Source organism: Mirounga leonina, unplaced genomic scaffold, assembly GCF_011800145.1.
Source record: "Mirounga leonina isolate KUSES-001 unplaced genomic scaffold, KU_Mleo_1.0 Mir_94, whole genome shotgun sequence".
NCBI classification, from domain to species: Eukaryota; Metazoa; Chordata; class Mammalia; order Carnivora; family Phocidae; genus Mirounga; species Mirounga leonina.
In genome coordinates, this window is record NW_023270855.1 from 8,919,475 (window position 1) to 8,938,534 (window position 19,060).

Here is a 19,060-nt window from a genome sequence, read left to right on the forward strand (position 1 = left end):
GACGGCAGTGCTTCTCATACTTTAAGGTACATAGGACCATCTGGGGATCTTGCTAAAATGCAGATTCTGAATCAGAAATTCTGGGTTGGGGTCTGAGATTCTGCTTTTCTAATCAGCCCACTGGTGATGCTGATGCTGCTGGTCCACAGACCACACTTTGAGTAGCAAGGGTTCAGGATCCCAAAGGAAGATTTGCTAACACCAACATTCTAAATTGTCCATTTTTTTTTGGCACCCAGATATTTTGACATTTAAGGGCACTAGGCCATAGTCAGATTCTGGATGAAGAAGTTGGTCTTTCTTCTGCAAAGCAGGAGAAGGACCAATGTGAAGAGGGAAGTGGGGAAGGAGAGCAGTCATGCCATCTAGACTGAGACACATTCTCAGGCAGAGCAGGGAAGAGTGGAAATGGAAACAGGATCTTCAGCTGAATCCCTTGTACTTTTCCTGCCTGTGTACCCCTGGGGAAGGCTTTATATACCCCAGGGTAGGGCTGCCCCCTGTGAAGTCCACTTCTCTAAAGGATGCTAAGATGGTGTTGGCCATCATTTCCGACAGGATGCCTATTTATGCCGGTGGGATTGGACATGTCAAGGACTGGTTTGAACAGTTTCGAGAGTCTACTGGTGGTAAATCCCCACAAGTAAAGTTTGTGGCTGGGTGGCGGATGGCCTTGGATTCCATGCTAAGAAGTTGGGCTTAATACTCAGGCAGAAGGGGGCTGTGGGGTGTTTTGAGCAGGGAGCTGGTGTGAGCAGAGTGCTTTGGGGAGACCCATGTGTTGAGCAGCTTGTGGGATGGTGGGGAAGGAGTTAAAGCAGAGGGCCCGCAGTACACTATGGGCTTGAAGATGAGGTTGGCTGTCATTATTGGGATTTGCCTGTGATTTTTATCTCCACCTCCCCAGTTTTTGAACTTTTGCCCTGGTTGCACAGACCTGGTTTGCTGTCCGTATTTCCTGAAGTGTGGGTGACAGTCCTCTAGGGGTACTTGAGATGTTTATGCCTGGAACTCAAGGTGATTTAACGCGGAACACAGACGTGGCCTTAAGTAACACTGAAACCCATGAGCCCCTGGCATCCCCTTCTCCAGCCGCTCTCAGCCCCGAGTGCATCTGGAGAAAGTCTTTAGCGCCCCGCCCCCTCCCATTTTCCTTTTGTTGACAGAGAGCTCAGGGCCTCTGGTAAGCAGTAGTCTCTAGATAGACTTTTACAAACTTTTTGTTTTTGTTGAATTCATTTTCTGTGTCGCAGGATGGCACGTGGTCCTGGTTTTCCCCTCCCTGCAGTGACACAAAGCCATTCATTTCAAATACATTCATAGGAAAAGCGAGCCAATTGACTAGATCATATGGAAGAAATAATAATGCTGGCGGCATGTGGATATGACAAAAGCCATGGTGGTGACACGCCATGACTCAAGTTGGGGAAACATTGGGTGAGACCATGTGACAGAAGCCAGCCCGTGCTAGATCTCTGTGCCAATGCCGGAGAGGCTCTGGGGGACCAGGGTGGCGGTGGGGAGGGGGGCTGCAGGAATCGCAGTGCCTGCGCCCAGGGGCCCTGGGTCAGCCGGGTGGGTCCCACCGCGGTGCCCACCACAGCCTAACGCCCGCTGCCCCTTGCCTCTGCCCGCAGAGATCCGCACGCAGCTGGTGGAGCAGTTCAAATGCCTGGAGCAGCAGTCCGAGTCCCGCCTGCAGCTGCTCCAGGACCTCCAGGAGTTCTTCCGCCGCAAAGCTGAGATTGAGCTCGAGTACTCCCGCAGCCTGGAGAAGCTGGCCGAGCGGTTCTCCTCCAAGATCCGCAGTTCCCGCGAGCACCAGTTCAAGTGAGGAGGGGACCGGGGCCAGGGCGAGGGGAGGCAGCAAAGCAGAAAGGAGGCGAAGACTCACTGGAGGCCGACCGGTGTGCTTTTAAGGCCCTGGGAGTGCAGGTTATGGACCCCTGTGCCCGGCTTCTTCATCCTCCGAAAGTGAGGATAGAGATAGTTCTCCCGCATAAGGATGCTGCAGAGAATGAATGAGAAAAGTACTTGTGGCAGACAGGAAATGCTCAGTAAATTGTCCTTGCTGTTGCTATTATCCTACCAAGACCCAGGCATTGTGTTAGTCTTCATTTGGGCTAAGGTGACCTCCCCCCTCCTTTCAGGACATCTGGACCCTTTTATGGGGGGTGGGGGGGCAGCCAGTCCACTTCCCAATTCCCTCAGCACAGGGATCTCAGAATCTCTTCTCCATGGAACTGATGCTCAATGCACCTTCCTTACACCCCTGGAGTATCGGTGCTGGGGGCTCTTTCTCTGCCTTGTTTATTTATAATACACAAACTCCCTGGGTCCTGATTTCTCACACTCCATACTCTGGGTTTGTGGGCTCGGATCCCCTCAGGCATTGACGTGGGCTGCCTCTGAGTCTTCCAGCAACAAAACCTCTTTGCCCTGAACCCACTGGGGCCAGCCTCCTAAGTGCAGGTAGGAGGTAGCAACCTCACCGGGATAGCGCTCACCGGGCAGGGTGCCACTCTGTGGCTGTCCCTCCCTCTGCCATGCTCCCAGGACCTTCTCCTCCACCTGTCGTCTCTCCAGCCAGTAGCCCTCAACCACAGGGAATCAGCAACTTGCTCCAACCCTCTGACCCACTCCTCCTTCCTCTGGGTGTGATCCTGTTTTTCTCTCTACATTTAAAAAAATTGTGGTAAAACACACCTAATATAAAATCTACCGTCTTAACCATTTTTAAGTGTATAGTTATGTAGCGTGAAGGATACTCACACTGTTGTGCAACCGTCACTATAATACACCCCCACAGTGCTTTTCATCTGGCGAATAGGCAACTCCATTCGCGTGAAACACTAACTCCCCATTCCCTCCCCCTCGAATCCCTGGCAACCACCATTTGACTTGCTGTATCTATGAATCTCACTACTGTAGGGACCTCAGAGAAGTGAAATCATACAGTAGTGGCCCTTTTGTGTCTGGCTTATTTCACTTAGTATAATGTCCTCTAGCTTTCTCCAAATGGTAGCCTGTGCCCTTTTTAAGGCTGAGTAATATTCCATTGGGTGTATGCAGCACATCGTGTTTATCTGTTCACCTGTCAGTGGACCCTAGCTTGCTTCCACCTTCCTCCCTATATTTTTTTGCCTTCTGCTCTGGCCGGGGAGTGCTCTTCCTTTAAACTCTTGTAAACAACTCCCCTCGTCTGAGCCACAGCATTTGAATACTCACTTTTGTGGAAATCGCTTTATCAAAGAGCAAAAGTTCATTACCTCTTCGTAAATACCACACTTGGTTTTCTACCCAATCTCATTTATTCAAACTTAGCCTGCAGGAGGAAGCTTCTATTGATAACGTCCTCCCAGGCACTGTCTAGGCCCTTCCACACATATAATCTCATTTTTCTGATAGATTTTTTTTTTTTTTGAGAAAAGTTTCTTTTTTTTCTTTCCAAATGATGAAAGTAAAATGCTCATTGTATATAATTTAGGAAATACAGAAAAATGGGAGGGAAAAAGTCACTCACGCAGTCCTGCCCCTCAGAAGCAAGCGCTGCTCACATTTTGGTGCCTTCTCCGGCCTATCTTTTTGTCATAACAGCAGCAGTGACAGTTTACTGAGGGCAGTAGTTGAGCACTTGGGGCCGGGTGGGGGTTACTGCCCTACCTTAAAGCTGAGGACAGTGAAGCTCTGAGAAAGCAGCTTGTCCAGACATGTCTATGGACCAGTCATTGCAAGGAGACAGATTTGAACTGTCATTCTCATTCTGCCTCGTTGGCCTGAGAGAAGAAAGGGCCGGGTGTAGCCTGAGAACGCTCCCCTAAAACCAGAGATACAGACACACGCACGGAAACCCTTGTCTCTGGCTGAGCCGTCACTGGAGCCATCCAGGGCTGTGTGGTCAGGTTGTGGCCTCAGCTCCTGCCCGTCTCCTCCCTTCGTATTTTCAGTGTGAACATGAAATGGGGGAGCGTGGGCGGGGGGGTCCCCTGTTCCCTCGCATCGCCTGTAATGAGCTCGGCCAGCCCCTCACGAGTTCATTAACCGGAGGCCACCAGACGGAACAGGAGCTCCAGCTGGTAGTCGGGCCAAGCAGGCTGCGGGAGACGCTATGAAAGTCTAATTGGGGCGTGGGCCCAGGCCAGTGCAGCTGGTATAGGCCCTCTGCACCATGCTAATGTGGCTTTTGGAAGCAGGAGTCTCTAAGGGATGCCTGGACTTGCCCTTTGACCCCAGGGCCAAGCAGTGCTGACCCCTGGCTGCCTCTTTGGAGCTCAGTGAACAGGATCTGTGCTGGGCTCTGGGTCCTTCGTCCTGCTGTCCAGAGAAGGCTTGTCTTGCTGTCTTACAGTTACTTCATTCATTCTCTCTGGCAGGTAGCCTCTCAGGGCCTCGAGGGCAGGGCCCAGATCTGGTTATTTTATTCCCACTGCAGTGGGCCCAGTGCCAGACAGAGATGGGGTATTTGTGGATGAGCAGGAGCAAGGAAGGGAGGAAACGTACTTGGTCTGTAAAACCTACTCTGGCTGAGAGATTTTGTTTAGAGAGGGAATTGAGTTGCCCAACATAGCCCAGCAAGTGAGTGGCCGAGCTGGGATGGCAACTGTCTTAGTTCACTCGGCTGCTGTAACCAAGTACCATAGACCAGGTGGCTTGTCAACCGATTTCTCACTGTGCTAGAAGCTGGAAGTCCACCAGAGCAATCATTTGATAGTTTCTTTCTTTTCTTTTTTTCATGTTTGGTTGTTCCTCTATCTCTCCCGCTAGATGGGAGATCCCACCATGGCAGGAACCACCTGTCTTGTTTCCTACGATAAATCAGGGCCTGGCACTTCGTAGGTACTCAGTAAATACTGGCTAAATAAGCAAATCAACAAATACAGAATATTATGGGCACACAGAGGAAGCACTGGGTCAGACTCAGGCCTTAAACATTGAGGCCTGAAGAGCAAGCAGGTGGCAGAGTTCAAAGGACATGGCCAGAGGGATTGGGTGCCTGCCCCGACTGTACCAACTGTGGGCATGCCCCCTCTCAAGAGAAGGGACAGTATCTGAGAGCAGGGACTGTGTCCTGTTAATCTAGGTGTTTCAGCACACAGCACAGCCCAGGAAAATAAGAGGTCCTCAGTGTGTGTGATATGTGATGGTAGAAAAGAAATAGATGGTGATGGTATCGTCCTCCAAATGTTCGACCTGCCCCAGGTAAACCCTCAGAGCCACCACCTGAACCTTTCTTTGAATCATGTGCCACAGGGAGCTCAGCCCCAGTGAGCCTAGCCCTGACAGGGTGCCAGCATGGCTGGGATCTGATGAGAGCTCTCTCAGCGTGCAGACCGCTGATTCTCATTGTGTCTTCACGTGGTAGAGAGCAGAGAGAGCAGGCAAGCTCTCTCCTGACTCTTCTAAGGGCACTAATCCCATTCATGAGGGCTCTGCTCAAATCCTAATTACCTGCCAAAGGCCCCGCCACCTGATACCGTCACACTGGGCGTAGGGTTTCAACATACGACTTTTAAGGGGACCCAGATGTTCAGTCCATAACAAGAACTCAGGTCTCTTGATTCTAAGTTCAGTGCTCCTCCATTTGCTCTTTATCTGCTCGGGCAATCAAAAAAATATATATAGCTGCCCAAGGAGGTGCTATGATGGAAGTAAATATAATGCAGAATGTTCTGGTTATTTATTCTGTGTAACAGCAATACTTAGTACTAAAACGCAGTACCTCATGGTTTAGTGGGTCAGGAATTTGGACAGGCCTCAGTCGCGTGATTTTTCCACTTTATGGGGCTTTGACTGGGATCACCGAGTGATCTCCAGCTGGTGGCTGGTCTGGGCTGGAGTCCAAGATGGCTTCACCCATGTGCCTGGAGCTTTGGTGGGGATGGCTGCAAGGCTGGGCCCAGCTGGGCTGCCCCCTTCCCTGTGTGGTGTCAGGGCCTCTGTGCCTAGCATTTCAGCTGGGTGTCTGAACTGTAGCTCAGGACCCCAAGAGAGCCGTGGGAAAGCCCCAGTCTGCAAGGCGAGGTCTGGAACTGGCCCAGCACTGCCTCTCAGCCCAAGCTCCACTTCAAGGAGACAGGAAAGAAAACCCTTCTCCCATCAAAGGACTTGCAGCCCTCTTTGATCCTCCACACTGAGCCAGAACAGCAGTCAGGGAAGGTACCTGGAGGCAGTGGCTTTTAAGCAGAGACCTGAGGGATGAGAAAGGGCAGCCCTGGGGGCAACAGGAGGGGAGGAGAGGCCAGTGGGGCTGGAACCGGTGGTAAGGGAGTGTGGGAAGCCACTGAGGCACTGTTAAGTAGGGGGGCGCATGACCCCATTTCTGTTTTTGAAAGCTGACCCTGGGTTGGAGGGGGCACGAGTGGAGCAGGTGGGTGGGATTATTGCTGTGCAGGCGGTGGTGATGATTGCCAGGGCATGGCAGAGCAGACCAGGAGGGGTGGGCAGTGCTGGGCAGTCTTTCAGAGGCAGGACTGAGGAAAAGAGGAATCAAGGATGTCTTCCCTTTCAGACTTGACAGAAGGTCTTGAGAAGAGTGAGGCAGATGCTGCCATCTTGTGCTGAAATCGCCTGTGTTCTTTTCTGTCCCCCTTTTGACAAGCACTGGGAGATGAGCTCAGAGATGGCAGAGCGGGTGGCTCTTGACCTGGGGTCCTGAACACCCAGCACCAGGTTTGGCATATGGTTGGCACGTACTAACTGTTGAATGAACGAATGAAGATCAAGTGGTAATTGGAATTGCCCTGGGGTGGGGCTGGTGGGAGGCAAAGGAGGGGGACATCTGTCTTCTGGCTGCCTTAGGAGCTTGGTGGAGCCATTTGGGCAAAGGATCACCCACACCTTGTGCCTGGCGCCCGGCACAGTGTTGCTGAGAGGACAGATGTGGGCTTCACAGTGCTGTCCCTGACCGGGGAACCGGGACCGCAGATGCTAGAGCACCCCTTTAACAAAGTGCGGTCCTGACCAGCAGCATCATGTGGAGACTTGTCAGAAATGCAAAATCTGGCGCCTCGCTGCAGACCTGCTGAATGAGAAACTCCAGGGGTAGGGTCCAGCAATCTGTATTTTAACAAGCCCTCCAGGGGATTCTAAGGGTTATTTATGTGTAAGAGCACCCATTGTGATGATTTTCCAGATGATAAATTATTTACAACTTACTTTTAGGCCACGCTGGCCTTCTAGAACCCTCTATTTTCCCGGAGTCAAATCCATAATCCAGTGCTCTTTCCCAGGCAGCCCTAGCCTGAGGTTGGCTTGTCCTCTTCAAGACCTGGAACTGGGGGCCCTTCTTGAGCAGGAGTGTGGTGGGGGGAGGGGCAGCACACCAGGGCCCTTAAAACCTGCCTCTCAGTGTAGGTGAATGTCCTCCGAACAAGTTGCATAGTTCTAGGAAGCCAGAGGTTTGCTGGAACTAACACTTTCTCTTCCTCCAGAGGAGGGTTTTCTAAGACACCAATACACTGAGACTTCTAGATGGGGGTGGGACGAGGTGGAGATGAATGCAGTTAGGAGCAACTACCCACTCTATACCTCCTCTTTGAGATTCCCGACACACATGAGGGTATGGAAGGCCCCGAGAAGTTGTGCAATAAATAAGCTTGGTGACTTCTTTCTGAAAGCTATTTGACTACAGAATTCTTTCTCCCCTGTAATATTGATTAACATTTCACCAAACTAGCACTCCTTGGGACCCAGTTTGAAAAGCCCTGTCCTAGCCCAGTTCCAGATTTCCATCTAGAATATGAGCCCCACATGCAAATCTGTGTGAGGTGATGTCCTCTTCTATTCTGATGCCTTTAGTTTGTGTTATCTCTTACCTTCCAGGGGATATACCTGAGAAAAATGCTTCCTCTAGCAGGTTGAGTGTTGGTTGCTGTTATTTGGATAGCTGTGGGGAAAAAAAGCAATAGGGAATGGTTTGCATTAATTTTACCTACTAGACTGTGAGCCTTCTCAAGGTGCATCAAGTCATCTTTTCAGTCCTCTGTGACCAGACAGTGCCTAGAACATGGCAGGTGTTCAAAAAATATTAGAAGAGTGAGTGAGTGAACGGGTGAATGAATGAATGAATTGGATTCTGCCAAGGACTATGATGGAATACAAAGAAAACAAGACACTGTTCCTGCCTTCAAGGGGCTTATGGAATAAGTGAGGGAACCAGCCCCACACATGTGAGTGGTGATTGAGGAGCTAAGCAACAACATAAAAGATGTCCGGAGGTAACTGAGTAGATCCAAATGAGTGGTTTAGGCAGATCTCAGGTAATCCCTGAAGGAAGAGCCTTGTGAACAGGACTTCTGAGAGTAGGCTTTTGCTGTGTGGCAAGAATAGCAGAAGGCATTCCAAGTGCATGAAGACGGAATGGGCACAGGTGTCAAGGCAGGAATGCCCATGAACTAGGAAGAGCTGCCCCCCCTTCCCAGATTTCAGTAGCCTCATTGTCCTGTCATTGAAGCTAAATACATGAAAGGGTCCTACGTAATGGCCATTCACTGCTTTCATTTTTGTGCTTCTTATGAGGCTTTTCAAATAAACAAGTTGGGTGATCAGGAACATAAAAGCCTTTGTCAGATCATGTGTAAGCATTTTGGTTTTCGAAAATACAGTCGATGTTGTCAATATCTGAAGGCCCTCACTGGCCACTGAATCACTCACCCACCCATATGATAGATGAGACAGTGAAGCCTCAGAGAGGTAGAGTGACAAGCCCAAGAACACACAGCTGATTAGCAGCAGAGTCAGGATCCGAACTTCTCCAACTCCCAGTATGATGACCTTAGATTCCTTGGGAGGCAAAAAATAGATAAATGAAGAAACCTGTCCCTGGCTAAGAGCTTTGTCCATTGCCTGGAGAAGGTTTCTGCAAGTGGAGAAGTGGATGAGGGAGAGGGCTGGACTGGCCTTGAATGCCAGCTGATGGGGTCAAACTTTATCCTCTGTATCATGGGCCCATTCGCTCCTCGGATGGACCACAAGAAAGATGCCTGAGTGGTCATGTAAACTCTCCTTGGGCTCCTGATCCACTTGGGGAAGTAGTCTATTATGAGTTGAATTGTGTCCTCCCCAAATTCACAGGCTGAAATCCTAACTCCCCAAATCTTAGAAAGCAACCTTATTTGGAAAGAGAGCATCGAGGTAACGTAAGCGTAAGGGTGGGTCCTAATCCAGCATGACTGGTGTCCTTATGGAAAGGTGAGATTTGAACACACACACATGCACAGGGTAAGCATCATGTGAACTCAAACGCAGAGGTTGGATGATATGGCTACAAGCTAAGCAACACCAAAGATTGCCAGCAAACCACCAGAATCTAGAGGAGAGGCATGTGAGGGTCTCCCTCACAGCCCCCAGAAGGAACCGACCTGCTGACACCTTGATCTCAGACTTCTGGCCTCTAGAACTGTGAGACAACACGTCTGCTGTTTACGTCCCCAGCGTGGTCCTTCGTTATGGCAGTAGCCAGCCCAGATGCTCACCCTGTTCATCAAGGCCCCAGCTCGTGCTCCCTCTTCAGCCTTGTCTCCACCCTTGGTTGCCTCCTCTCTGCCTTCTGGTCACACATACCTTCCCTCAGTTTTCCATGGTATGCATGCACACAGAGCCTTCACACTTACCGTAGGGAACGCTCTCCCTTATCCCTGGGTTATGCCAAAACCTGCCCGTCCTTCTGTTTCCAGCTTATCCTTCTGGATACTTTTCATCTTTTCAGCCAACCGTGTGCCCAGGCCTGCCTGGCACCAGAGGAACAGTGGTGAACATAACGGATGGAAGCTTGAGAGGAGTCAAAGACCAGAAACAGAAAGTAAATGAACAAGACAGATCTCAGGAGTGGTAGTGCAGTAATGACAATAAAGTAGGGTTTTGTGCTAGAGATCAGGGAGCCACTGAGGGTCAGGGAAGGCCTCATGCAGGAGAAACATCTCAACTGAAGTCTCAGTGACAGGAAGGACCCGCATGGTCAGCTGACGCCCATTTCTACCTTCCTGGGGTGAGGTAACCCCCGTTATAGACCCTTGAGGTACCATGCATTTCTCCTTCAGAGCCCCCACCACTGATGCAATTTTCTATTTATTTATGTGATTATTTGATTATCACCTGAGGCCCCCACTGGGCTGTACACTCCATGAAGCAGGAAGTGTGACTCATTTTGCTTACCATTGCCTGGCACAAGAGACAGCACTCAGTTCATATTTGTGGAATTACTGAATCATGCTCCAAGCAAGGGCGATGAATTCCAAATCCTGCTTGGGGCAGCTTAGGTAGCAAGAAGTTACCCATACCTTTTGGCCCTGGAACTAATTGAGGGTGCTCTGTTCAGGGGCAGCTTTGCTGGCAGCCTGCTGAGCAAGACCCAAGAACGTGCTGGAGGAGAGCAGGAAGCCAGAGGCAGGCATTTGGCATCTTGGGGATGGTGTCAGCTGCATGAGCTTTCCTCTCTCCCAGAGGAACCATAGTCCCGGGGCAGTGGGTTTGGATTCATCTGTAGTGTGGGGCTTTGCAAGGCCTGGAAATAGGTTCTGTTTGCTAAGCAGAATTTTCCGGCCCTCAGCCGAGAAGCTGGAGAAGGTGGCTTGTTGCTAATTTCATTTCCCTAGCTTCCCCAGCTTGGCAAGGTCTCGCTCCTCTAGCTGCAGGCTCTTGGAGCTTCATACCCAGCTCCCCTAGCCAAAGAAAGAAAGCTGTGACTCACCAGAAATTTTCATTGCTGTTTTTTGGCCAAAAAAAAAAAAAAAGAAAAAAGAAAATAGATACACATATATATGTGAAAGTTCTCACATCAAGCCTTAGCTCAGCAGCTTCTGCCTGCTGTATAGACACTGGGATGCAAGATGGGAAAAGCAGAAAGGCTGCTCAAGATGTGCCTTAAAGGAGAGAGCACCCGCCAGGTTCACTGTGACAGCTTCCAAAAGTGTGGTCACAATAGGCAGAAATCGCTGCTGGTATGGAGAGCTGGGTCTCAGGTCAAAGGAGTCCTGTTTTCAAAAGGGACATGTAACCTCCTAAGAAAGGAAGGTCGGTCCCCAGCTCTGCCCTGTGTGGTTTGTGGTTTGGTGCTTCTTCGTGCGGTCCCGGTACAATCCAGATGGCCAGTGGGATGGTGATTGATGCGCTGGCCAGAGCCCTCGACCCCCTGCACCTGTTCTCTCCCCCACTTTGCTTCCCGGGCTCCAGCCACATTGGCCTTTATTCAGTTCCTTAAATGCACCAAACTCCCCTGCCCTGACATGAGCTTTTGCCCATTCTGTTCCCTCTGCCTCAGCCCCTTTCCTCTGAGCCCCATCCCCTTTACCTAGCTACCCCCCCAGCACTTTTCCTTTAGAGCCCAGCCTAAAGACTCCTTCCTCAGGGATTACTTCAGGGACCCCCAGGCCAGGTTCCCTTGTTATGGGCTCTCATGGCACCCTGCTATGTCCTCTCTAGCATTTTCTGGAGTTGGAACTTGACACACATTTGCAGGATTCCTTGAGGGGTGTCTGTCTCCCCCACTAAACTGTAAACTCCATGGAGGCAGGAACTGTGTCTGTTGTCCTCAAAATTATGTGCCTAGCGTCTAGTCCATATGAAATATTCAATAAAAATGTATTGAATGGATGAATGGCTGAATGAATGACCATGGAGCTGTTTTCTGATGTTTAATCCCAAGGCTCATGGTACAGTTTAAGTAGCCAAGCCACAGGGGTTAAGTGACCTGCATAAAGTCACATAGGCAGTGTGGTGGACACCGGTGAACACCCCCTCTCAAGTCCAGGCATCTTTCTGTTTTGCCATGCTGGGTCCCATTTGTGGCTCTTGCCTCTTCTTTCTGATACTGTGAGAGCCTGGTACCATTGTGGCCAAGACCACAAGTGGCAGCTTTCCACGGAGTGGTCAGCTCTGCCCCTGACCCTGGCTATGGACAGCCCTGTTCACCCCAGTCTTTTAGTCTACAAATGAGCTGCCACACCAAGGGAACCAGGGCTGGGAGAAGGTGAGGGGAGCAGAACAAACAGTCTCCCATGCTGGGAGGGACCAAGAGGATGGGCCTGCTGGTTGGATGGCAGGCCCGGGCAGCCTCTCTGCAGAGAAGGATGGGCTAGCCCATTATCCCCATCCTCGGTAACCAAGGGAAGAGAGGAGCCCAGCCCTGCCCCATCCTTCCAGCTGCAGCCTAGCCAGGCCTCCCAAGGATTTGCCCCTTCTGCCACGTGGTCATGCACATTTGTAAAGAGTTCTGTGTCATTCGGTGGTTTCAACCATCCGAGTGCTTGCTGCTAGCTTCCCCATTGGTTTCTCTAGCCCAGATATCACCATCTGGGTGTTCCAGAAGCCCTTTAGACTTGTCATGTTCAAACAGAGTTCCTCTCCTTTCCTCCCTACTTCACCACTGCCCTCCTCCCCCTCAGCTTAGCAGATGCCACCTCTGCTCTCCCAGGTGCCCAACCCAGGAAACTTGGGATTCATCATGGATGTCTCTTCCTCCCTGCTCACCCCCATCCCAAACCCCATCCAGTCAATCTCCAGGCCCAGTCTTCTCACTACCTAGGTATTTCTGGAGTCCCTCAACTTCTCTCTTGGCCCCTTTGAGCCTGTCCTCCGCAGAGTAGTCAAAGTGAGAATCTGCAAATTAAATTTTACCCTTTCATTCCCCTGATCTAGACTCTTCAGTGGCTCCCCACCGACTTGAGAACAAAGCTCAAACTCTCTAATGGGACCTTGGCTGTGTGTCTTCTTCCTAATTCTCCAACCTCATTTGTCACTCCCACCTCCACCCCAGAATACCATGCTCGAGCCCCCCCTCGACTACGTTCTATTCACCCACATCTTTCCAGCCTCCCTTTTGGCCTTTGTTCACTGTATTTCTTGATCTAGAAAGCTCTGCCCTTTCAAACTCCATTGCAGCCTTTATTTCTCAGTCTAGAAAGTGCTTCCTCTGGGAAGCCATCCACCACCTCACCACCAAATGTGGGCAAGGGGGCCCTCCTCTGCTCCACAGCTCTCTCTCATCACTACGTTCAGGAGGCTGTGTCATCATCTGCTCCCTTGTGTGTCCCCCTCACTTGAGTGAGTGCAAGGCATGTGGGAGCAGGGTCTTGCCTGCTGTGGTCCCTGCTGCATGCTCCATCCCTCGCTGTGCCTAGCGCGTGTGCACGCACGCACACACACACACACACAGTGAGTGAAGCCTGAGAGAGACAAGGCCCTCATCTTTCCAGCAGCTGCTCGCTCTAGCTTGATGAGTCCTCGGTTGCTTTCAGGTAACTTTGTGCCCCTTGCCTCCGCCGCCCACCCACCCCCTGCCCCCCGCCCCGCCTCTGCAGAATTCCCGTCTGAGACTGCTCAGATTGCCTCCTGCCCACAGCTTCTGATAAGGAAAATGCTGTCCTTTCTGTCTTTCTCTTACCGAGCCTCTCTGACCAGGCGACCTAATTTAATGGTCCCCAAGCCATCCCAGCATTTCCGTACCCTTTCAAGATCACTTGTCGTCTTTCTCCCCCACCTGAAATTCACCTTCTGGCTGTGACTTCCATAAATTTTGTACATTTAATTCCCTGATGCTGTTCAATTCTTGCATCCCAGACTGAGCTAAGCCCCTGAAGTAATTTAAGTAACAGCTCAATTATCTCATCTCCCCTTTAATCTTTCCATTTCTATCAGCACCTAGGAAGCAGTGAAAAATGTGCAAAGTGTTTTCTGCCCAAACCTGCTTCTCCCTTGCAGTTCTTATCTCAGTCCGTGTCATCAGCATCTACCCTGTTGCCTGAGATCCAAAGCTTGGAATCACTATCCACTCTTCCCTCCTCCTCCTTTCTTTCTATTTCCAGGTCTCCAAGATTATCTGCTCTTCTGTTGAGGTATCTCTTAAGTCCAGCCTTCTCTGGCCACACTGCCACCCACCCAGGCCCTCATCCTCTCTCTTCTCCTGGACTAAACAAGTCCCGACTGGTCCTCTCTCCAGCCCCAAGCCTATGCCCACACCCATCCATCCTCCCATCCACTTGTCCATCTATCAGTCCACTCATCCATCCACCCATCCACCCATCCACCCATCTATTCATTCACCTACCCACCCACCCACCCATCTACCCATCTACCCATCCATCTATCCATCCACTCACCCATCCATCTACCCACTAATCCCTCCACTCACCCATCTATCCACCATCCCTCCACTTACTCATCTATTTATCCATCCGTCCATCCATCCATCTATCCAGCCACCCATCCTGCAATCTGTCCATCCTCAAACACACATTGGTTAGGTCATACCTCTGCTTAAGTAACTTTGATGACTCCTCACTGCCTACAGCAGGCATTCTTAGCCTTTGCTGCACATTAGAATCTTATAGAAAATGTTTTAAAAAATACCAATACTAAGGCTCTGTGCCTAGAGATTTTGATTTAATTGGTCTTGGATGGGGCCTGGGTCTTGGTGTTTTCTTAAAGCTTCTCAGGTGATTCTAGTGTGCAACCCAGGTAGAGAACCATGTGGCTTAGAGAATAAATTCCAAGCTCATTAGCCTGGCATTCATTGCCCCCTATAATCAAACCCTTAATCTGTCTCTCCAGCCTCATACCAGTGTTCTCCTAACATATTTGAAATTCTAGCTGTACTGAGCTACTTATCTATCTTTTATCCCTCGTGCCCTCTGTCTACAATTCTATCTCTCTCCGCCCCTCTGGCTGTTTGGAAAACTCCTACCCATTCTTCAAGACCCAGCACAACTGTGTACTTTTCTCATGGGTCTTTCTTCCATAATATCCACTTTGAGCAGGCACATTGCTGGGTGCTGGATGTGGTGCCTGGAACAGAACAATCCCTCCTCTGAAAGAACTTACAGGAGGGTGAGGGGTGGGGGTAGAAACTCCTTAAGGCAAATGTTCTCAAACCTGAGTGTGTTAGAACACCCAGAGGGCAGGTTAGAACATGGAGGCTGGGCCTATCCCTAGGGTTTCTTATTTAAATGGTCTGGGGTGGCCCTGAGAACTTGCATTTGCAACAAATTCTCAACTAATGCCAGAGTTGCTGGTCCGGGTACCACGGTTTGAGGACCCACGCCTTAGTGTGCGGTCACAGGCATGCTCTCTGCAGAGGTATCATTGAAGGTGAGACCGGGAAGAGAAGAGAAGGAGGCAATCATGAGAAGGGCTGGGGCTCATGGATTCCAGATGGAGGGAACAGCATGTGTGAGGGCCCCAGGCGGGAGGGAACCTGGCACAAAGGAAAGGGGCCTGTGTCCCTGGGATGTGGAGAGCACAGGAGGAGAGTGGTGCCTTCTCTAACTTCTCAAGCAGAACTGATGCTCTGCATGTGTCTCTATTATAGCACTTTACCACCTTCCACTGTAATCCTTCCTTCTGCCTCAGCCACTTGGGAAGGAGCCCCTCCAAGGTACATCGGTGTCACTGCCACCCATAGCCCACCTGAGACCTGACAGAGGAAATGCTGAGGGATTTGGGCGGGGTGGTTGAATTTTCATGTTCTAGCTTTTTCTCTAGGCTATAAGCAAGGAGCAATTTGTTCATTTTTTCTTTGGCAGCCTATCCCTTCCCTTGAAAATGCCCTTTTCTTTAGGCATTTTCCACCATAACCATCCTCTAAACCAAATTCCCTTCTCCCCAGTTCCTGCTACATAGATAGATTTTTAGCTCATTTGGTAATAGCAAGAAAATTCCTGTAAATCAGGAGCACCCCCTCCACCTGTCCTTCCCAAGCTCAGGAATTGGGATGGGGTGTGGGGCATGGGGGTGCTACAGATGCCCAGAGGCTGTCAGGGCTGCACCCCCCAGCACATCCCTTTGGCTATGGGAGGATGATGTGGTCGTAGTGAGAGCCAGCAGAATTCCCTTCCTCAAAAACACTGCTAGTTGGTGGCTGAGCATGTCCGTGGTCAGCTCTAGGAGGTGGCCCACCCTGGGGGCACGAGGGGAGCAATGCAGGTCTGGGAGGGACTTTGGAGACCACCACCCTCAGGAGGTCCTGTCCTCCACATCCTGCCTATCCACCCTCTCCTTCCCACCCTGGGAAGTGGAGTGAGGGCAGAATCAGGGTTAGAGGGCAGGAACACAGCATACCACCACATGTGGCAACGTGAGATTATGGGTTTGATTTTGGTTTCTAATTACCTTTCCCTCTTTCTTCCTGGAGAACAGGATGTATATACCCTTTACTGGGGATAAAAGAGGGGCCTTTGGGAAAGCATAGATAAGAGAGGGATAGTCTCTCATTTCATTTTCCAGAAACATCCCATTTCTCAAGCCTTGGGAAAGTATGCTAGGTAGATCTGTGGTTCTCAGACTTTAGTGTGAATCAGAATCCCTTAGAGGGCGTGTTAGAACCCAGACTACCACCTCTAGAGTTTCTGATTCAGCAGGTCTGGAGTGGGGCTTGAGAATCTGCATTTCTAACAAGATTCCTGGTGATGTTGCTGCTGGTCTGAGGACCACACTTTGAGAACCCCTGTTTCAGCATAACACCCATCTTAGAAGATGCTAAAAATCTCTCAGTTGTTACAGGAGAAAGGTTTATTTGTCTTATATGTACTTTACCCAAGCATCCCATTTGGGGAGATGGGTTAACATCATCCCAAATACAGAACCTGAAACCCTCCAAGCCCCCAGTTCCATTGAGAGACAAAGACATGTGTTTCCAAGAGGCCAAGGCAGAAGCTGGCCCTGGGAGAGGACAAAGGGGTTGGGGGAGGCAGGGAAGGGAAAAGGAGGAGTCCACTTTTTGTTTTTCCACTGCATAATTTTAGAACTAATACGAGTATTTTAAACACAATTGGTTGAGTATTTCTTAGCCCCAGGGAAGTCAGCTTCTGCCCAGAAGGGAGTGATACACATAGCAGATGCCACATGCCGCGGGGAGAGGAGAATGTGTTAGGCCTTAGAGCTGAAAGACCTGGAGTTGGCCCCAGTGCTGCTCTGGGACCTTAGGGGCGATTGCTTCACTAGCTGTAAACGTGTTCTAATGAAACTGAGCTTGAAAGGGCCCCATGAGGGTCAAAAGAGCTACGGTGGATGACAATGCAGAACACTGTGTGGATGACAGTTCCAATGAAGCCAACCTGAGCTGCCTTGGTTTCCACAGGAAGGACCAGTACCTCCTCTCGCCCGTGAACTGTTGGTATCTGGTCCTGCATCAGACCAGGCGGGAGAGTCGAGATCATGCCACCCTCAATGACATCTTCATGAACAATGTCATCGTCCGCCTCTCACAGATCAGTGAGGATGTCATCAGACTCTTCAAAAAGGTGGGCAAGGGGGCCACTCCACCTGCTCAGATATCTCTGCCCCAAGCTAAGCATTACAAAATTGCCAGCCAGGGTGGGATTTGGTTTGGGGGCATGGGACCAGGAGGGCAGGTGTGTTGAAGGCTGCAAGGGGCCGAGGGCTGGATGTGGTGTCCCAGACCCTGAGTCTGAATCCTAGATATGGCTGGTGGCCTCAGCCACTTCAGCCACTACCCGCACAAAAATAAAAATCTCTGCATAGTTGGCAAGTACCACATGTTCATTATAGGAAATTTGGAAAAATGGATATGAGCACACACACAAAAATTAAAATCACTGGGAATATTATCACTGCAATAATCACTTTGGTGCCATAGGGATTTCTTTATACAAACATAGGCAAATACATTTTCTGTAAGTTCTCATATGTATACATTTTCCAGTATACATTTCCCAAATGAGATGAGACTGCATATATGATTTTACTGTCTGCTTATTCACCTAATAAATTAATAACACTGCATTACAAAATTTTCCCAGGTCAATAAATTTATTTCTGTGCCATTTTTAATGATTCCATAGTATTTCATGATAGAGCTTACCCTAATTTATTTAACCAATCTTTTATTGTTGAACACTTAAGTTATTTCCATTATTTTACTCTTCTAAATAGCGCTGCGGTGAGCTGCTTTGTATATATACTTTTGTCACATTCACTGCTATTATCCTTTAGTTGTTTTCTGCAACAAGAATTTTTGGGTCAAAAGTTTGCCCATTCTTAAGGCTTTTAACAAAGTGCTCGGTTGTTTTAAGAAGGTTTTACCCATATAAATGCCCAGAAGTCAAGTGTGCAGGAAGCAGTCACTTATATGTGCCCCGAGGTCTCTCTGTTTCCCAAGTTCCTTACACAGTGCCTGGCAAACAGTAGATGCTGTGGAAATGTTTGTAGAACTGAACCCACCTCTACGGACTTCAGTTTTCTCCTCTGTAGAATGGGCTAGTCCTCTAGCCTCTGTGAGCCTCATCTTCTGTGTCGATCAAAAGGAGTTAAGATCAACTACTTCCCAGGGGCAGTGTGAGGGTTAAAGGAAACTGTGTGGGTGTGGAGGGATACGTATATTATTAAGGGAGTGGCTCAGGGGTGTGGTCTTTGGGTCCAGAGTTCTTAAATTTCTGGATTCATGATCCTGGTTCCACCATTTATCAGTTGTGTGTCTTTGGGCGTTGTTACTTTAACTCTGTGCCTCAGTTTCTCCATTTGTGAGATGGTGATAAAAAGGCCCACAGGGCAGTGGGGAGGATTAAGAGGGTGTTGACCCCAAGTAAGGCACCGAGAGTGAGTGTTCAGGAAAGCTAGCTACCATTGTACCAACCAGTCCATAAGAGTGTTACTACTAAAATTATCGAGGGGCACCTGGGTGGCTCAGTCGTTGGGTGTCTGCCTTCGGCTCAGGTCATGGTCCCAGGGTCCTGGGATTGAGCACCACGTCAGGCTTCCTGCTCTGCGGGAAGCCTGCTTCTCCCTCTCCCACTCCCCCTGCTTGTGTTCCCTCTCTCGCTGTGTCTCTCTCTGTCAAAAAAATAAATAAAATCTTTAAAAAATAAATAAATAAGGGCGCCTGGGTGGCTCAGTTGGTTAAGCGACTGCCTTCGGCTCAGGTCATGATCCTGGAGTCCCGGGATCGAGTCCCACATCGGGCTCCCTGCTCAGCCGGGGGTCTGCTTCCCCTTCTGCCCTCTTCCCTCTCATGCTCTCTGTCTCTCATTCTCTCTCTCTCTCAAACAAATAAATAAAATCTTTAAAAATAAATAAATAAATAAATAAATAAATAAATAAATAAATAAATAAA

At 49.8% G+C, this 19,060-nt stretch overlaps 1 protein-coding gene across 1 annotated transcript in view; it reads left to right on the forward strand.

The window, feature by feature from the left end:
- SRGAP3 (SLIT-ROBO Rho GTPase activating protein 3) overlaps nt 1-19,060 on the forward strand; it is a 326,327-nt gene that overhangs the window by 204,333 nt on the left and 102,934 nt on the right. Inside the window, exons 9-10 of the mRNA XM_034997259.1 lie at nt 1,638-1,830; nt 17,069-17,231. Coding sequence (XP_034853150.1) covers nt 1,638-1,830; nt 17,069-17,231 — 356 coding nt within the window. The remainder of the gene's footprint in view (nt 1-1,637; nt 1,831-17,068; nt 17,232-19,060) is intronic.